The sequence below is a fragment of the Podarcis melisellensis genome (assembly GCF_964234715.1).
Source record: "Podarcis melisellensis genome assembly, chromosome: 1".
In the NCBI taxonomy this organism is placed as follows: domain Eukaryota; kingdom Metazoa; phylum Chordata; class Lepidosauria; order Squamata; family Lacertidae; genus Podarcis; species Podarcis melisellensis.
The window spans coordinates 80,754,603-80,772,348 of NC_138528.1; the positions used below are offsets into that span (position 1 = coordinate 80,754,603).

Below are 17,746 nucleotides of genomic sequence, written 5' to 3' on the forward strand. Positions count from 1 at the left end.
CTTTGAAAAGGAGTTGGTGACCTAGGGTCTTAGATAATGTGTGCGTATCTTTCCTGCCACCCTAAGAGGAAGATTAAGCTCGCTCTCTACACCAGAACTTAGACTGCAGTGCAACTCGGAGCCTTTCTGCCATCTGAATTTGTTTTCTCCCCCCCCCTTCCTTGGTGCAGGAAGAACGCTGAGAACATGTACTATTTCTCTGAGCTGGCTTTGACGCTCAATGCCCCAGAAAGTGGCACTGCTCCCACAGACAGCAGGCTTCGGCCTGACCAGCGACTCATGGAGAACGGGCGCTGGGATGAAGCCAACGCAGAGAAGCAGCGCCTGGAGGAGAAGCAGCGCATCTCCCGCAAAAAACGTGAAGCTGAGGCCGTGAAGGCGACAGAGGACGGTAAGCGCTTGCCCAACCTGCCCCCGCACTGACTTTTAAAAGGCAACAGGAACATATGAAGCAGCCCTAAATACAGTGAGGTGGTTGGTCCTCCTAGCTGAGTCTTGTTTGTTCTTGGCTGGCAATGCCCCTCCAGAATATTGGGCAAAGTGGATGTTGCTGACCCTGCTTCCTATGATCCTTTTTAGCTGGAGGTGCCTGGGATTGAGTCTGGGGCCTTGCATTGCAAAGCAGTGATTTATGATTGGGATTATTTATTGGGATTCTTGCCAGCCCTTCTGCATAAGGTCCCAGGAGAGGGGTGTACGGCTGGGTAAAAAACACAGTGTTAAAATCAGTTAAAACAGTTTGCAATCAAAAGAACAGTTGCAGCTCTGCGGAGAGGGTGAATTCCACAGTTTAGGGGCTGCCACAGAGAAGGCCCTCTCCTGGGCTGCCACACCTTGCCTTCCAAACTTCCAAGGGCAGGGGACATATCAAGAGTTGCTCCATCACTGAACTATGGCCCCTCGCTAAGGGAAAAGCATAGCACTGACTTCCCAGCAAAAATGCCAGCCAAGTGCCATTTGTTGTTGTTAATTTGAGAATTCTCCCTCTCCCCCTCCTCTGCTGCCCCTTCCTTCCTCCCCTGCAGGAACTCCTTATGATCCCTACAAAGCATTGTGGTTTGAGCGGAAGAAGGATCCTGACACCAAGGAGGTGTCCCATGTGTACAGGGGAGGCTACTGGGAGAGCAAAGACAAACAGGACTGGAGCATGTGCCCTGACATCTTCTGAGCTGGAAGCAGCAGGACTATTAACGAGGATGGAGGGGAAAGAAGAGGGTAGTGGAAGAAGGATGGAGGGGGAGCGGCTGGTCATGTGACTTCCTGCCTAGTGCTTTCCTCACCGAATCTGTCTGTCTTAACCAATCACTTGTTTTGAATCAATCACCCAAAGCAGAATCCAGCAGTGGTGATTGGCTGGGTTGCCTTAGCTGATTGAAACTGAAGTTGGTGTCTGGATGGCTGGGGACAAGTAGAAATAGAGGACTGTGCCCTCCATTTCTCCACCCAAAAGAGAGTATTGTTCTGCTCGCAGCCTCCCATGTTTGGGGAGGAAGAGGGGAAGCAACACCATGCTTACATGGTTTGCCCTCCCTTTCTACTTCCAGATAGGGGCCCATAGTCAAGACCTTGAATGTATGCACCAAGAGAATAGCTGGGGAAGATACAGGGACCATAAGGGTTGCTCCCTTTTTCCTCTTTCCCAAGCCCTGTGTGGCACTCTACCTACAGGAGAAGTTTCTGAAACATCGGGTGGGCAGGAGGATGATAGGTGGGTGCCAGTTCTCTCCAGGAGCCACTGTCTCTTTGTTCACACAGGTGGCAAAGCAACTAATTCTGCCCTAGAGAAGCGGGCGCAGGGTGGTGGCAGTGGGTGGGTGCAGGTAGCTCTGGTTTCAGCGGAACCCGCCTTTGTGACATCACCAGCTGTTCATACGATGGTAGGAAATAAAACTTACTTGTTCTCCCTTCCCCATAGCAGGCTTCAGATTTTCCCCACATACACTTGGGTGGAAAGCGGCGATGCAGGACACAGCCTCCCCTCTGCCTAAAGCAACCTCTGGCTTAATGCGCACCTGTTTATATGTATATTATATATATGTAGAGAGAGAAAGAGAGTGAGAAAAAAAAGAGATATAATTTTTGTTCTGGTTTTTCCCCTCCTGTACCTCCTATCCTGAAGACCCCATTTTGTAACACTTGCCCCCAGCTGTCCCCCTCCACTGCCACCGGATCCAGGGAGACGCTCTGCAGAAAGCGTGACAGTCAACAGTGGTTTGCTTGCCTTGCCTTCTTTAAAATAAAATTTTGAAAAACACTATCTGATGCAGAGCTGGAGCTCGCTGGCATCAGGCTCCTCACTGTGCAGGCACAAGCCAGGTGTCCATGGATTCCGCTGTGAAATCAGGAGGCTGCAAGAACTCCCCAAACTGGCCTTGGGACAGCTCTGCTCTCAGCTGCCAAAGCTGGATCCTAAGGTTGACAGAGGTGCTGCTGCTGTGTTGAAGTGGACAAGGGCACAGAGGCTGCCCTAGCCAAGCCAACGCTCGGGGGGGGGGGTGCGTATGTGTGTATGTGTATGTGTGGACTATAAGGCAGCCCCTGCCCTTTGCTAAGGATCACACAATGAGGTGCCTTCCTTCTGTGTTTCCTATCCTCGTTTTTTCTTTTTTTCTGTGTTTTTCTTTCAACTTCCAAACTTTAGCTACTGAAGGGGTAAGAGGTGGCGGCGTTCCTGCCCTGGGATGCTTGTGGGTGGGATGGAGTCAGCTTGCTGGCAGGTAGAAATGAGGCCGTGAACCCTGCCATCCCCAGCAGCAAAGGACAGTGCTGCTCAGTGGGAAGGAAAGGGGTTTTGGGTGGGGTCTCTGCACTGTTTGCTGCTCAGTCCCTGTCTGAAGCCTGTTTTCTGCAGCTTGTAGAGGCTGACACATCCTTGCATAGGATATTGGCAGGCATTAAGAGAGAATATTCCTGCAATTCTATTTTTGGATTTTTTTTTTTTGCCTTATTGTCTTTTTTCCAAGAAAACTAAATTAAATAATAAAACCTGAAATATCCAAGAGTGCTTTTTGTGTGTATCACTTCAACTATCAGGCCTGAACTGACTTCTTTGTCCTTTTCAACTTCTTCCCTGTTTTGTCAGTTTATTCTGGTGTAAGGGGCAAAGATTAAGAAGGGAGCACACATACCTCTGAACCTTTGTCTCCTCCTGTCCTGGCACCTTAGAAGGGCCTGGAACGTTTGTCTACCTTTTCATTTGGACTTGGTTCTGACGAGGCTCTTCTGAAATCTCTAATGTTCACCAGGTGTGTGTCCTGTTTCTTGCAGGGGCAAGAAAATCCTTGTTTGCTTACTGAAGCTAGACAGACAGCACCTGCTTTCTGCTAAATGTTGAACCCTGCCAACAATCTCACTTGACTTGGGATTCCTTCATTCCCAATGCTGTGTGTCAGTATCAGTGACTGTGGAGAAAAGACTGGGGATGCTCATCATTTTTGTTTCCTTAGGCTAGGACTCTAGACTGGATAAGGGTAAAGTAGGCTTTTAAACTGGGTATACGTAGAAAGCAAGCTTGCAGTGCTTGTTTCAGTTGTGACCGATTCCATGGCATGACAGGGATGACAAATGGAGTGTCTTTCTAGCTTAGGGATGTGGGACATCAGGCCTTTGTCACTGGCCTCAGGACTTTCGAAGTCACCCTCCCTAGCACTCTTCCCCAGTCCACACTACTCCCTTACATTCACAACTTCCTTGAGTGTTTCTTGCCTGGCTGGAATCGGTCCTCGAACTTGGATGATGCCTCTTACTTGCCTTGATGAAGGATAGAGAAGGCTATGTTAGTGTGGCCTCTATAAGTTTGCCCAGAAGAGAATGTGGCCCCTAGACAGAAAAGAGATTCCCCACCCCTACTCCATATACTTCCAATGCCTAACATCTTGTCTGGGGAGCTGATCGGGGTTCCTTGTGTATAATATTTGACAGAGTCAAATTTAGTTCTTTGGCCCCATGTCTATGGCCTCTTCCATCTTTGGGGCCAAAAACAGAGACCTGTTTGCTTCAGCCAAGTGCAGAGAGTGGCTGGCTTGAAAAATGGAAAGCTGAGACTGCTTTCTCCTTTTCCACTGGGTGGCTGATTAATAATGGGAGGCTTTCTCTAGGTTGCAAATTGGCTACCCTATTTCTGTCCTGCTGCTGCTACCTGAAGAGATTTACCCTCTTTGGAAGGATAGAGAACGGCCAGTGCTTTGCCAGTACCATCTATATGTTTATTAACATTTTATACTGCTTAATAGGGACGCGGGTGGTGCTGTGGGTTAAACCACAGAGCCTAGGACTTGCCAATCAGAAGGTCGGCGGTTCGAATCCCCGCGACTGGGTGAGCTCCCGTTGCTCAGTCCCTGCTCCTGCCAACCTGGCAGTTCGAAAGCTCGTCAAAGTGCAAGTAGATAAATAGGTACCACTCCGGTGCTGCTCTGGTTCACCAGAAGTGGCTTAGTCATGCTGGCCACATGACCCAGAAGCTGTACACCAGCTCCATCGGCCAATAAAGCGAGATGAGTGCCGCAACCCCAGAGTCGGCCATGACTGGACCTAATGGTCAGGGGTACCTTTACCTTTACTGCTTAATAAAGTAAAAAGTGGGTTACATAAAAATGAGTACAAAGTAACTTTCTAAAAATGGTATAAATAGCAAAGCTATCAGGTAAGCAGTGTACAAAACAGAATATAAAAATTAAACTTCGGTAACAATTTTTAAAAATGTTCTTCAAAGATCTTTCCTGTGTCTATTACTAATGATTGAGAGGGCTTTGCAGAAGGTGGGGTCCATCATCAAGAAGGCCTGCTTCTGCACTCTCACCAAATGACTAAATGCTGCTCTGGTCATGTAACAAACAGGAGGGTCTCCCCTCACCCCAAGAGATCTTAAAGATCAATTTGATCCGTATTGGAGGAGGAGGTCTGATAGCTATCCAGGCCCCCAGCTTAAGCTCTGAATCTGTTCACAGGAACTATAGCTTTTGCACTTTTCAAAGCAAGTTCTTTTCACTGGAAATTGAAAACTGACGCATCACATGTTGAAAGTGTGGCGTGTACCTCCTTTCAGCCACCCTCTCCCATCCAACTTGCTAACTTTTCTGTTGCAAGAGAAACAGGCACACTAACCCTGGACTGGGAGCCATTTGGGGAATCTCAAATAACATTTGCAATGAGCATAGAACATTAGTGCTTAAGACTTGTGGACTAGTGCCTACAGACCTGCTTTTTATGGATTATCTCTAGGCACTCCCACCACGTATGGCTGGGAGGCAGTGGCTGGTGCAAGGTTGCCCAGCAGGCTTTGTGGCCAAGTGGGGATAGCCCTGGTCTCCCAGGCTCCTGTCCAACCACTACACCACAGTGGTTCCTTTTATGTCAAATGAAACTTAGGTGCCTTTTGAGTTTTCCACTGATATGTGATAATACAGGTGGGAGTATTGGAGTCGGGCACAGAAAGCTGAAGAACCCTGTGCATGAGATTGAAATCATGATTTCTCACGGTGTTCCTTCACTGCACCTTAGCATTCTCCCCATAGAATAGTGCCTGCTTGCAAACAACAACAGCTAATCAAGGTTGCAATCCTATGTACGCACATTTAAAAAGGTAAAGGGACCCCTGACCATTAGGTCCAGCCATGACCGACTCTGGGGTTGCGCGCTCATCTTGCTCTATAGGCCGAGGGAGCCGGTGTTTGTCCGCAGACAGCTGTGGCCAGCATGACTAAGCAACTTCTGGCGAACCAGAGCAGCGCACAGAAATGCCGTTTACCTTCCCGCCGGAGCGGTACCTATTTATCTACTTGCACTATGACATGCTTTTGAACTGCTAGATTGGCAGGAGCAGGGACTGAGCAACGGGAGAGCTCACCCCCGTCGCGGGGAATCGAACCACAGACCTTCTGATTGGCAAGTCCTAGGCTCTGTGGTTTAACCCACAGCGCCACCTGCGTCCCTTGAATGCACATTTACCCAGGAATAAATCCCACTGCACTCAATGGGGCTTGCTTCTGAATTAACCAGGACTGCATGGTAGGCAACGAGGACAATAAAAACCACTGCAATCCTATGCAAGTCTATTAAGAAGTAAGCCCCACCGAGTTCAGCGGTAGTTACTCCTAGGTAGGTGTGTCTATAATTTCAGTCTAATTCAGGTGGAGGGCGAAAGAAAAACCTACCAGCTCTCTTCCCAATGTTTTTTGTCTTCGCTTCTGATAAAAGTTCTGCTCAGGAAGCATCGCTCGTTGTGCTGCCACCTTGCGGCCTCGTTTGAGAATGGCACTAATGTTTCGAGTGGAGACGGAGAGCACGCATCTACCTACACGTAAAGAGGGGCAAAAAAAGTGGGGGGATCAAACTTTGTTCCTATTGTTCCAGTATGGAAGCAAACAAGCATAATGACATATCTGAGTTTCCCCTCCACCAAACAGACCCTTCTCATGTCTGGTGAAAGTGTAAGATTTATTATTAGTTAGCCAACTATAGTTGTCAGTGCTAAATGAATTCTCTTACATTTGTTCGTGTGAAACGTGCCCCTTCCAGCAGTACTCTGTCGTACGCACTAATCCTGGCAGGCAGGGTAGCTAGGAGATGGGTTTTGAACTTCTGCTACTACTCGATGCAGCTTGTTGAATGGAGGCGCTCTTCGTCCAGCGGGGGGGGGGGCGGGTGTATCGCGCGTCAAAAGGCTGAAGTTACTCAGCTTATTCCATGGTGTTTTTAAAGTTGACCATAATTACCAGAATGGCCGAGTGGTTAAGGCGTTGGACTTAAGATCCAATAGACATATGTCTGCGTGGGTTCGAACCCCACTTCTGGTAAGAGAAGGAGCTTTTGTTTGCTAGTCCGCTTTAAACTCCCCCGCATCAGTCATTTAAACTCTTTTTCTTCTTGCTCTCCGCCCCGGATGGAGCTGCAATTTCCAACCTAAGGCAACTGTTTTATAACTCTCCAAGAAAACTTCCGGCACATGGATGCCACTGTTTAGGTAACATAAAAGTGTCCTTTAAGGCAGACGAGGAAACCTAACGCACGGCTCTGTGGCGCAATGGATAGCGCATTGGACTTCTAGCGTAGTGAAGTGATTCAAAGGTTGTGGGTTCGAGTCCCACCAGAGTCACAGGTTTCTTTTGAGGATGAAAACAAATTTGCCAAAGATCCCAATACCCACTGGGAATTTGCATTCAGTTGTGCTATTATATATCTTCCGAGTGAGCTGATTCCAGACATTTTGTGCATTATGTTGTGGTTAAGCTAATGTCCGATTGGCAGCGGGGGACGGGCGAATCTACTGAAACTCCCTAGCTCTCCAACCCCCCTGCGGGCTTTGCATTAAAAGTCCGCTGCTTCGCGGCAGTGAGGGCTGGAAATGCTCCGGGGTTGGGAATGGGGGTTCCTACGAAGAGTTAAAAGGGGCAAAGCAAAGGGGTTTCAATGATGGAAGGGTCACAGTACCAATCACGCGCCGGAGAACCTAGCGGGGGGGGCATCCCTTTTTTGGACGAAGCTGGCATTTTCCGATATATTTGCAGCGATGGGGTGAGCAAAGGACTGAAGGCAACCCGTTTCAACACTCTGGGACTGGGGGATGCCAGAGTTGCAGAAGAGCAATCCACGTGTTCGAATGTTCCCCATATTGATTTTATTTATTATCTTCTATTCAGTGCTTTTTTTCCTGGGGGGACGCATTCCCCTCAACATTTTGTGAATCTTTGCACTTTTGTCCATTTACTGTATTTATTTTTCCCGATTAGAACTACTGAAATGGTGATTTTCTTGAGTCAAAATGAGAGTACCCCTAAATATTTTTAAAGGGGGGGAGAACTGTTCATCCCTGAGCTCTGGCCTTGCTAGCTAGGGGTGATGGGAGTTGTAGTTCAACAACATCTGGGGCCCCACAGGTTGAGAAAAAAACCCTACAAATGGCACGCCAGGCCGGAGGGCAACTGACTGGCGGGATCCCTATAGGTGTTTCTAGTCCTCCGCGCAGTCGTCGTCCGCCCACCGGAAGTGGTGCGTTGCAGCCGCAGCGGCGGGACCAGTTCTGCGGCTGGAGAGGCGCCTCTAAGTTGGGCGCTGTTAGAGACCCGTGGGGTCTGCGGTGTCCTGGCAAAGAGGGCGAGGCAGCCCTTCCTAGGCAGCCCGTTCTCAGTTAAAACTTGGAGAGGTGGCGTAAAAAGCCTCCTTGCCGCGTGTTGCTGGAGTGGCTTCTCGCGGTGTGTGAGCCCACGTGGCTGCTCCGATGGGTCGCAGTCTCAAGCTGGAAGGCAGATTTCTTAGCTCTAGTGAATCTCAGAGTCAGGGACCCCTGGGCTTCCTTTTCTCTTGTTCTAAGGCCTGCGATGAAGTGCTTTTTTTACTTTGTCACGGCCAGAGGGCTTCCGCCCTGCTTTCTTCCTGATCCTTTTACCCGGAGATTTCCGGGACTGAACCTGGGAATGATCGCCTCCCCCTGGCGGGCTCGAGCACAGGAAAGCGGCTCCCGGGGATCCATGCACAAGGATTTTTTTTCCTAGGAGGAAAGGCTTTTCTTTCTTTCACTTGCATTTGTTGCTGCCTCGGGTCGGGCGGGAAGACAGAAACTCTCCTCCAAGTCTCCCCGCATCTGATCCCACGGTCTGGAGGGCAGGAGAGAACAAAAGCGGCGAGAAAACTCAGGGAGGTCTCCTCGCGGCAAGAGGCGGAGAAAATTTCCCCCGCTTCGCGCGAGGGGGCACCGGAAAGCAATTTCCAAGTTTTCATTGGGGGGGGGCGGCGGAGCTCAAAGTGCAACATTCAGCTAGCTGCGTATTATAGGAAGAAATGGATCCATACATTTGAGCGGTGTGAACACACACGCACGCGCGCACACATCCAAAAATAAATAAAAAATCGACAGGTGCAGGAAATAGTCCTCTGTCTGTCTGCCTGACTCTTAGGTTAGCTGCTGCTTCTGGTTCACTAAGGCATTCAGCATTTCAGCACTGGCTAATAGCTGGTGAACTTTGTTAAATAAAGACGCTTTCATAGTAAGCCGTATTTCGAACACTGAACTTATTCACCTTATTTTGAGGAGTCATAAAAGTTAGCCACTGGGCCATTCTGTAAACCATGGCTAAGGCGTAGGGCTTGAGATCCAGTCGACACATAAGCCTGCCTAGGCTCGAACCCCATTTCTGGTGCACAGATTTTGTTTCTCTAATTAGTCCATTTTAAAAGCCCCAATAGTCATGTCGGTTCTTTTTTCTTCTTGCAGTCCTCGCCACCCCGTCTTGGCTGCAATTCCAAAGGCAAAGCAAGTGCTTTCTGCCTCCCCGTGTAAACGTTCTGGATTGCCTTAAAGTAACCTGTAAGTCTCCTTTTAAGAGCCAGAGGGAAGAGCGTGACCCGCGGCTCTGTGGCGCAATGGATAGCGCATTGGACTTCTAGCGTGGCGCAGCGATTCAAAGGTTGTGGGTTCGAGTCCCACCAGAGTCACTTTTGCGGACGTAAAACAAATCCCGCACGGATCCGTCCCAATACTGTACCCCTTGGAGAACTTCCCATCGCGTTGTGCTTGTTGAAATAGAGCAAGTCACCCTAATGGAAAGAACTAAATCCGGAGCTTTTGCCAATTCACTCGTTTTGCGCAGGAAGTCGCCTGTCGGACACTTTTACGCGTGATCTAATGTGTGTGAGTTGGGGGGGGCGGGGGGCGGCGAGGTTGCCAGCTCACTTTCCCTCCCACTTCGATCCTATGAAAGGTACAGTGTGACGAAACTGCAGCAGCGGTTCATCTCTCCCGTGGTTTGGGCTGTGCGGCGGTTGCACAGGTTTGTTATCAAGCCAGGCGTCCGCGGGCCGCATCCTGGCATCGGCGAACCTCGAACTCGGCGACAGAGGCGCCTGTTCGGCTCCGCAGCCCCGCGCCCGAACCCCTCGGCTATGCAGAACACTAGGCTCCCGCTCTGCTAATATGGAAGGTTTCATAGGCTCAACAGCCTCGCCTGCAGTCTGGGCGGGATTATTTAGCGTGGGGGGAAAATAAAATAGCAAGAGTCTGAGCTCCTCCGGCGAAAAGCTGGAGAGTGTTCCTTTGGGCAGCTGAAATTCTTTCTCCCCGTGCTACTACGCTGCGCTTACAAAATATATTAATTATTCGTTCCAGGAAAATGCTTACAGAGATCGTCATGTTTCGCTCACCCACACCCACAAAATAAATTTATCACAAACGTTGCATGGCTGGATTCTCATTGGCAGCGGATAAAGACTTAAAATTACACATCTCTGTTATGTGCGATCTTGTAGATCCTTCGTGCAGGATCCTTCGCACGTATCTGAGGAACACTCGTGGACTCCTCTTCCTGAAATAGCACCGACTCCCTAAAGTCCCCTGAGAGAATGTTGGACCTTATGGAAGCCAATCGGAGCTGCTGCTGCTGCTCTTCAAATTGCTCGCCAACTCCCCACCCCGACCAAATCAGTCACCGGACTGGTCCTTTTTGAGAAAATCATTCAGTGCCTTGTGTGGTGAAGAACATCAGCTTGGATACAAGGTGAAGAAATCCAAAAGCAGATTGGCCCTACAGATAGCAGAGGATTAAGGCTGTAATATGATACATTATGCACATACTCTGCAGGTAAACCCAAATCTTGTGTGCAAGTGGATCAACCCTCCTGTGCCAAGTTTTGTCCTTAAAAAGGCTACAGCATCCACTAATTTCACCTTTTAAGCTTTTCAGATGAGAGCTCTTCCCCCTATGGGCATAGCCAGGATTTATTGGGGGACTACGACAGGCTTTATATTGGAGGCGGGGCAGAACCAAGTTATCTGTGATGCAGTTGTTCAGTTAGTTAAGTACAGTGGTACCTCGGGTTAAGAACTTAATTCGTTCTGGAGGTCCATTCTTAACCTGAAACTGTTCTTAACCTGAGGTACCACTTTAGCTAAGGCGGCCTCCTGCTGCCGCTGTCGCGCGATTTCTGTTCTCATCCTGAAGCAAAGTTCTTAACCCAAGGTATTATTTCTGGGTTAGCGGAGTCTCTAACCTGAAGTGTCTGTAACCTGAGGTACCACTGTATTTTTTATCTATTTACTTGATTTAGGGGGGGCTGCTGCCCCCTGCACCTCCCTGGCTATGCCCATGCTTCCCCCCAAAGTTGCTCAACTCAACTCCACTTTTGTCATTCCCCCCCCTTTACATATTTACAGAAAACAACTTTTCAGAGAAAGCAGTGCTAAAAGAGTTGGTTTTTAATGAATAGGCATTATACAGTGTTGATTTTTGATGGGAGCGCATGGATGAAAGATGAACATTTCAAAATGGCAAGAGGAAAAGATGGAAAGCAAACAGAGAAAGGAAATAAATGTTCTTTTTCTGAGGTGGGGGATTTGATTCTTTCCAAATGTTCTTGGACTGGCAGAAACAAAACAGTATGTGACAGGGTCGACAGGGTGCAACACTTCTACTGACCCAAATCACCCACTGGGTATGCCTGTTGTGCTGCGCTAACACCGAGGCTCCTGCTGCTACAGCAATGGGCAACCTGTAGCCGCCCAAATTCTACTGGACTCTTAGCTTCCATCTGACTCAGTCAGCAGGCATCAAGGATGATAGGAGTTTTGAGTCCAGCAAAATGTGGACACTGACAGGTCCCTGATCATGGCTCAAATGGAAAAGCTTATTTGGACCACAACCTTTTCTTCTTCTTTAGAGGTCTCCAATTACTACAACTCAATTTCTCCCTGTTGTATGGAAGCCACTGGCCAGGGCTCTGATCTCGAAATGACCTTGCATAACACTGCAACGCTCGACAAAGAAACAAAGAAGCAAGTTAAGGTTGTGACAGGAAGAAGAAACATCCCAGGATTCCGCCATCTTCCCTTTTTCACACCAGCAATTTCACATCAGTCTCCCCTTCTGAATCCTTCCGATGCACAGCACCCGTGGCTTAGGGAAGAAGAACATATGATGGTCAAAACATGACAACATGACAACCAGACTTTAGCTTGATATGCAACCAGAGCCTGTACATATTTACACAGAAACAATCCCCAAAGTTATTGTTCTTGCTGGTTACGATTAATTTAATGGACTTCACCATAAGGTTCTAGGGTGGGTTGCATGTCATGGACCACCTGAATGAAGCACAGTTTGGGGACCCTTGTCCTAACTGGAGAAACAGTGCTGCAGGAACTTTAGCTAGAAGCTGTTGTGCTCCCCTGTGCTCATCCCAAGAAGTTCATTGGACTAGTAAGGTCAAACTTCCAAAGAGATTGAACCCACTTCTCACCTACTTCCCAAGGAGTATTTGCAAACAGATAGGAATTTCCAGGAAACAGCATAGTCATTCCAGGTCACAAATCCTGAAGGAGACAGAGAGAAGGAGGAATGGTCAAGTCACAAATGTTGTCAGTGCCACGAACAACTCCAAAGCATGGATCCAAGGTCTGAGTTACTTGATTAGGTTCCAACTTGATTATCCATACTGCTGCCTCATGCTAGGCTGCCATGAAACAGTTAAAATATGAGACTCTCTTACAGGAGCCCCCCCCCAAAAAAAGAAGCACATGTTTTCTAGCAGAGGAGCCAGAGGATACTACTGAGAAATCATGGCTGCTTCCATACTGGACATTTGTTGTAGAATAGTTCACTCACTTTTTATAGGGCATCTTCACGATGTCATTAACAAAATATTCTCTCATGTTTTGTCTGCTCAGCTTCTGTGGATTCTTTCACACACACACCCAGGGTCTACTTCCTATTTTATTACCCTTGTTCCCAGTGTATGAGCACACACACAGAGAGACACACACATGCCTAAGCAAATCCCTGATCCCTCCCAAAAAAGCGCTTTGCAGGGGAGGGGAGTTTGTTTTTCACCATTTTGCAAAACCCAAGATCCCAAGTAGTGTTCGCCTGCCAGTCCATCAGGCTGTGAAGGAGGAAACGTCCGGTAATCAAATTTGGAACCATCTGTCCAGACAAAGTCTCCTTCCTAAGGAAAGATCAACAGAATCTTCAGCTAAAACATTCACAGAAAGAAAGGCTTGCTAAGTCAAAAAGAAAAAAGAAAAAATCCACACATTGCATATTGTACTAGGCCTATAAAAAGCCATGGAAAACATGGGGGGAAATATATGCCACCTTTCAGGGCAAAGCCCTCCCAATGTGGATCACAAACAGCATGTATATATAATTAAGCTGAACCTTTGGCTATTCTGAATGGCTAAGTCAGCATAGTGTACCTTGAAAGTGTCATGAGCACCAATCCAGTAGGCCTTTCCTTTGGTGTGATCCAGTGGCTTGCCCATCAGGTGAAAAATGAAGTCATTCTCTTCTGGGCTGTGGATGGAGGCTAGGTGAGAGTTCCTGTCATAGCTCTGGCAAGCCATCTGGGGGAAAATACACAGGGAAATAATTCACTTTCTGCTTAATTACAAAAAAAGTCTGTTTCACAAGAGCCAAATATCTGTGCAATGCCTCCCTATTAAGCAGAGTTTGAAAATCAATGCAGTTGGTGTCTAAATGCTTTCAGACATTTCCCCACAACCATAAGAACTGCGTATCTCAGCACAGTACCGTTAGAAAGCTAAAAAATTCCATTATTTAGAAAACCAAGACGATTTTCCTTTCTAGTTTGAAACTGGGCATAGAGAGAAGTTTTTTGTTATTTATTTATAGGCATCCATAAGCCACTTAATATATTAAAATCTCTGCACACTGATCTCCAAGTTACCTGGTGATGCAACAAAAACTTCAGATCAATCTGATGAAGTAGAACAGCTGTGTTTCATTAGTTTAACTGTTTTGTAATGAAGTATAGAGCACCTCTGGTTGCAACTGTTCTTGCTCTCATCAAAATATGCTTCCCATTTATCATTTTGCCGTTTTTAATTTTGCCTCAAAAATTAAGGATGTTAGAAAAGCTTGCCCTTCACTGCTTTGGTGCAGATCCGTCATGTATTCACATGGTTTCAACTATCACCTTTTAATCAGATGCTTTTGTGAAGGGCAAATCATTCAGCACTCGGTTGTTTAGTGAGTGGAGGCTCCTCCCAGAGCAAAATAACTGGCAGCAAAGCAGAAGCAGGTGGGTAGGTGGGTGGGTGGTTTAAAGGCAGGGGCGCTGTGACTGCGTGTGTTTGTGTTTGGGGAATCCTGCACTTTGAGGTGCTCTTTGTGTGTTTAGGACTGCCTCTGGAGACTGTCACCTTTCTGCTGGAGGGATTCAAGCGCATGCCATCAATTGAGGTATATAGCCTGATTTCCCTACTATAGCCTTTCCCCAGTGCTTCATAAGTACCCAGGGCTCACAGGGCAATTCTCTAACTCCCTGATGCTCTCAGATACCAATCCTGTGACAACACACAATGTTGCTAGATTCTGCACAGCAGCACTCAAAATTCATCGGAGGATGACCCATGCCACAAACCAGTTTTAATGAACATATCAGAGTGCTTCGTAAATTAATACTTAAAGTCTTTTATGTATCAACCTTTTATGCTCTTCCACACCTACCCAGTGCTCCTATCCCTTCTTTTAGCTTCTTTTAAATTCTTACAGACTTTTATATTCACCTTCTGTTTTAATACCTTTTAGCTTTCCAAAACACTTTTCAGATTTTAAATGATTGTATCCCACCCTTTTATGCTGGTCTATGACCGTAATAAAGATTTGTATTGTATTGAGGTGTGCACAATTAAAGTGGACTAAAATGCACTAATGCAAACATATTAACTTTGAAAGAAGAAACAGACTTTTTGTGGTTTGGAAAGCAGTGGGGAAAATCTCATTGAGAAGTGTTGGGTGAAGGCATCAGAGCACATCCATGGCTGAGAATGGTACCTGCTTTGCTCCTGCTTAATTTCTGTTAATATGTGGCAGTGCTTGGCCACATGGTGACATATTTCCTTGCTCCCTGATAAACATCAGTGGCTGTCCTCTTCTGGGGGGGGCAAAGGAGAGCTGGGGGGCAGAGCATTGCATCATTATGACACAAGTAATTGCCACTAGATGATATGCCAAGGGGGAAAGAGAGAGTTGTGTGTCTGCCTGGCAGGAAATAAGTGTTGGCATTTAATCTGACCTCAGTTTTGTGTTTTCCACAGTATGTCCAAAAATAAAAAGGTTGGTGGACAAATCGATTGTATTTCTAGGTAATCACTATTTATTTTCCCCAAAAGGACAGCAAAGACCTCTGCAATATGTTTTTCCACAGAGCAGCCTCCACTTCTCCTACAAATCTGGTCTAGTCAAGGACGTGTGACCGGTCTGTTTCTGTCCCCTTTGACATCACATCAATCACTTGCCTCTGCATCAGTCCAGGTCATTGGTTGTGTCACAGCTTTATAGCAGGCATTCTGATACTGCACCCAGCCCCTCTCACAAAAGCCACGGGCACAAAGGCATGTTTGGGAACAAGTACCTGAGGCAAAGAGAAGGAACCAAGATGGAATTAAGAAGTTAAGTCAAATGATTTGGTCACCCTGCATTTCAAACTCTTGCACACTCCTAGAATCCTATTCTCTTCATTTACAAAGAGGCAGGGGTACTAATGAACATGGTGGCCATAAACCAAATGGCACTGCTATCTTCTGCCCCAGTGATGGGAAACTTCAGCCCTGGAGACCAAATGCAGCCCTCCAGTTGTCTTTCTAGTCCTAGAGACTCTCCAGACAATCTCTGCCCCTTAAGCCACATCCCTTACCTGACCATCCCTGCACCACCTCTGAGTGCTCTTGCCTGTCCGAAATGTGTCACTGCTGATGGGGAGGAGGTGAGCGTGCAATTGTGTGATTTCATTGCATGTGCTTGGTTGCCGTGTGTGTGTGCATGCGTGTACATTGTGCATGTAATATTCATACTTTCCCTGGTTGGTAAACATACCCGTAGCAACCCCTCCCCCCTCTTCCTTTTCAATGTGCTAAGCCTACAAATCTCTCATGCTCCAGTTGTTTCCCTTGCTGCTTTGGACAAATCATAATTTGCCTTCAAAGGATAATCAGAAACCACAGCTTTGGAGAGGTTTCAAGCATAATTTCCCCAGTTCGGACACAGTGGGCAAACTTCCCAAATCAGGATGGGACAGTAACTGAGCACAAGGGGGGGGGGAGTGTGAACTAGAGGTAATGCTGTAATATAGGTCACTGTCTGCTATTATCCTTTCCCATGTTATAGATGGTAGGCTGAGAGACTGAAGGCTCCTGTGCTAAGTCGGTGCTATCTCAAACTGCTAAAAATCTTTGCACTGTAGGAATTGCTCCACACAGGAGAGAAATGGTATAAAAACGTCAGTTATGAGCTATTGATTCACAAGTCCAATGAATCCCACATGCCATCTAGCCCAGCTCACTCCCTGATGACATGATATTCTGTACTTTAGAGCATCCCACAGCAGCCTTTGTTGGATTTCCTCCAAGAAACAAGAACAAGGTATATTGTTCTGGCTATGAGCTGCTGTTTGGCTCAGAAATGTTTCTCCCGAAAGGTGAGAGCAGATATACCAGCCCATTAGAGCAAATACAAAACAAATAGGTTGCCCACCAGTGGAGTAATAGGCCTGCCATTGTTAGAAAGAAGCATTCAACAGTTAAGAGGTTTTCAGGATGCATCCCCAATCAATTGCACTGCTGAACTCTGTGGAGCTTCCTTTTAGATAGGCATGCACAGGATCCAAATGAAAATGAACACCTAATTACTTTCTTGGGCAATCAATCATTACTGACATCACCTTCAGGTTTTAGCCTAATTTGCTAAGGATGTACATGGTGTAAAAAAGCTTGTCAATTTATTAAAAGTCCTTAAATTCTTATTTTCCCTATTCAAAACACTAAATCAGTCTAAACTCACCATGGATGAAGGCAATCAGAAGGAAGGCACAGAGAGCAGTCCAAGTTCCCATTTCTTCAAGAAGGAGCGAAGGCGTGGAAGTCCAAAGTTGCTCTGTACTGTGGAGAGGAATGGGACCTGTTTTATAGGCTGGCCAGCTGTATTTAAAGAAGAGCAATTTTTAAAAAGTGAACCGGATTCAGGAAGTTCTTAATCTTTTTTGGATCTATGCAAATCAGGGGAATGCTTGTCTTTTGTTCAGTTTCTTTCCCCTTACCTAATCTCACAACTACACTATCCAAGCAGAGCCAACACATCAGAGTGTCTGTGTAATCCAGGAATTAGTACATTTCACCCTTTCCTGAGCTGGCCCAAGACATTTTGCCACTGGAGGCGAACCACAAAATGGTACACACACACCCAGCCAGGGAAGACCCTACCTTAGCTGGAGATGGACAAGAGGGGGGAAGAACAGGACCCTTTGGTTTGATCAGGCAAGGCTATTCTTACGTAGGAGGGATATTTACAATAAAGCTACCAAGACATTTCCTCCTGCTTTTCTATATCCATATGATTATTGCAGTCCAGGTGTGCCAGGTATTCAGGAACTACTACTACTACTACTAATAATAATAATAATAATAATAATAATAATAATAATAAACAAACAAACACGTCTTTCAAACACAGAAGCTGGATGATGCGTTCTCGGTTTGATTAAGCCAAGAGATATATCAGTGCCTCCTAACACCCCAAAGAAACAGATGTAAAGATCCATACATCAACATTGCAGGAGAGAATTAATATAAGAATGTATTCACATTAGCATGAAAATTGTTTCTCATTGTTCAGTGAGCTGCTGAGACGGTGCTTAAACAACTGTGCCTTTCTTTGCATGTCTGCTTAGAAATAAGCTGCACTGAGTTCCACAGAAATTCATCCCAGGAAAGCAGGTGTATGTAGAATTGCAGCCTAAAAACATC

General features: G+C 46.8%; 2 protein-coding genes and 2 long non-coding RNA genes across 4 annotated transcripts in view; 2 read left to right on the forward strand and 2 right to left on the reverse strand.

Annotated features, from left to right (window-relative positions):
• Positions 1 to 2,999, forward strand: part of OSBP (oxysterol binding protein) — a 27,850-nt gene extending 24,851 nt beyond the window's left edge. The window contains exons 13-14 of the mRNA XM_081923839.1: positions 171 to 391; positions 1,026 to 2,999. Coding sequence (XP_081779965.1) covers positions 171 to 391; positions 1,026 to 1,168 — 364 coding nt within the window. The 3' untranslated portion in view covers positions 1,169 to 2,999. The remainder of the gene's footprint in view (positions 1 to 170; positions 392 to 1,025) is intronic.
• Positions 2,085 to 7,560, reverse strand: LOC309377078. Its single transcript, XR_014171428.1, has 2 exons — positions 6,487 to 7,560; positions 2,085 to 3,739 (listed from the first exon to the last, which is right to left on the reverse strand). It is a non-coding gene; the product is annotated as an uncharacterized lncRNA (long non-coding RNA).
• Positions 7,561 to 9,672: 2,112 nt separating this feature from the next.
• On the forward strand, positions 9,673 to 11,290 carry LOC309377088. The gene is made up of 2 exons (XR_014171431.1): positions 9,673 to 10,571; positions 11,144 to 11,290. It is a non-coding gene; the product is annotated as an uncharacterized lncRNA (long non-coding RNA).
• Positions 11,165 to 16,934, reverse strand: LOC309377075 (snaclec 3-like). Its single transcript, XM_081923984.1, has 6 exons — positions 16,785 to 16,934; positions 15,245 to 15,360; positions 13,181 to 13,327; positions 12,816 to 12,930; positions 12,226 to 12,298; positions 11,165 to 11,882 (listed from the first exon to the last, which is right to left on the reverse strand). Exons 1-6 carry the CDS (start codon positions 16,834 to 16,836, stop codon positions 11,840 to 11,842), a joined length of 546 nt encoding a protein of 181 aa, XP_081780110.1. The 5' UTR covers positions 16,837 to 16,934; the 3' UTR covers positions 11,165 to 11,839.
• Between the last annotated feature and the right edge of the window lie 812 nt (positions 16,935 to 17,746).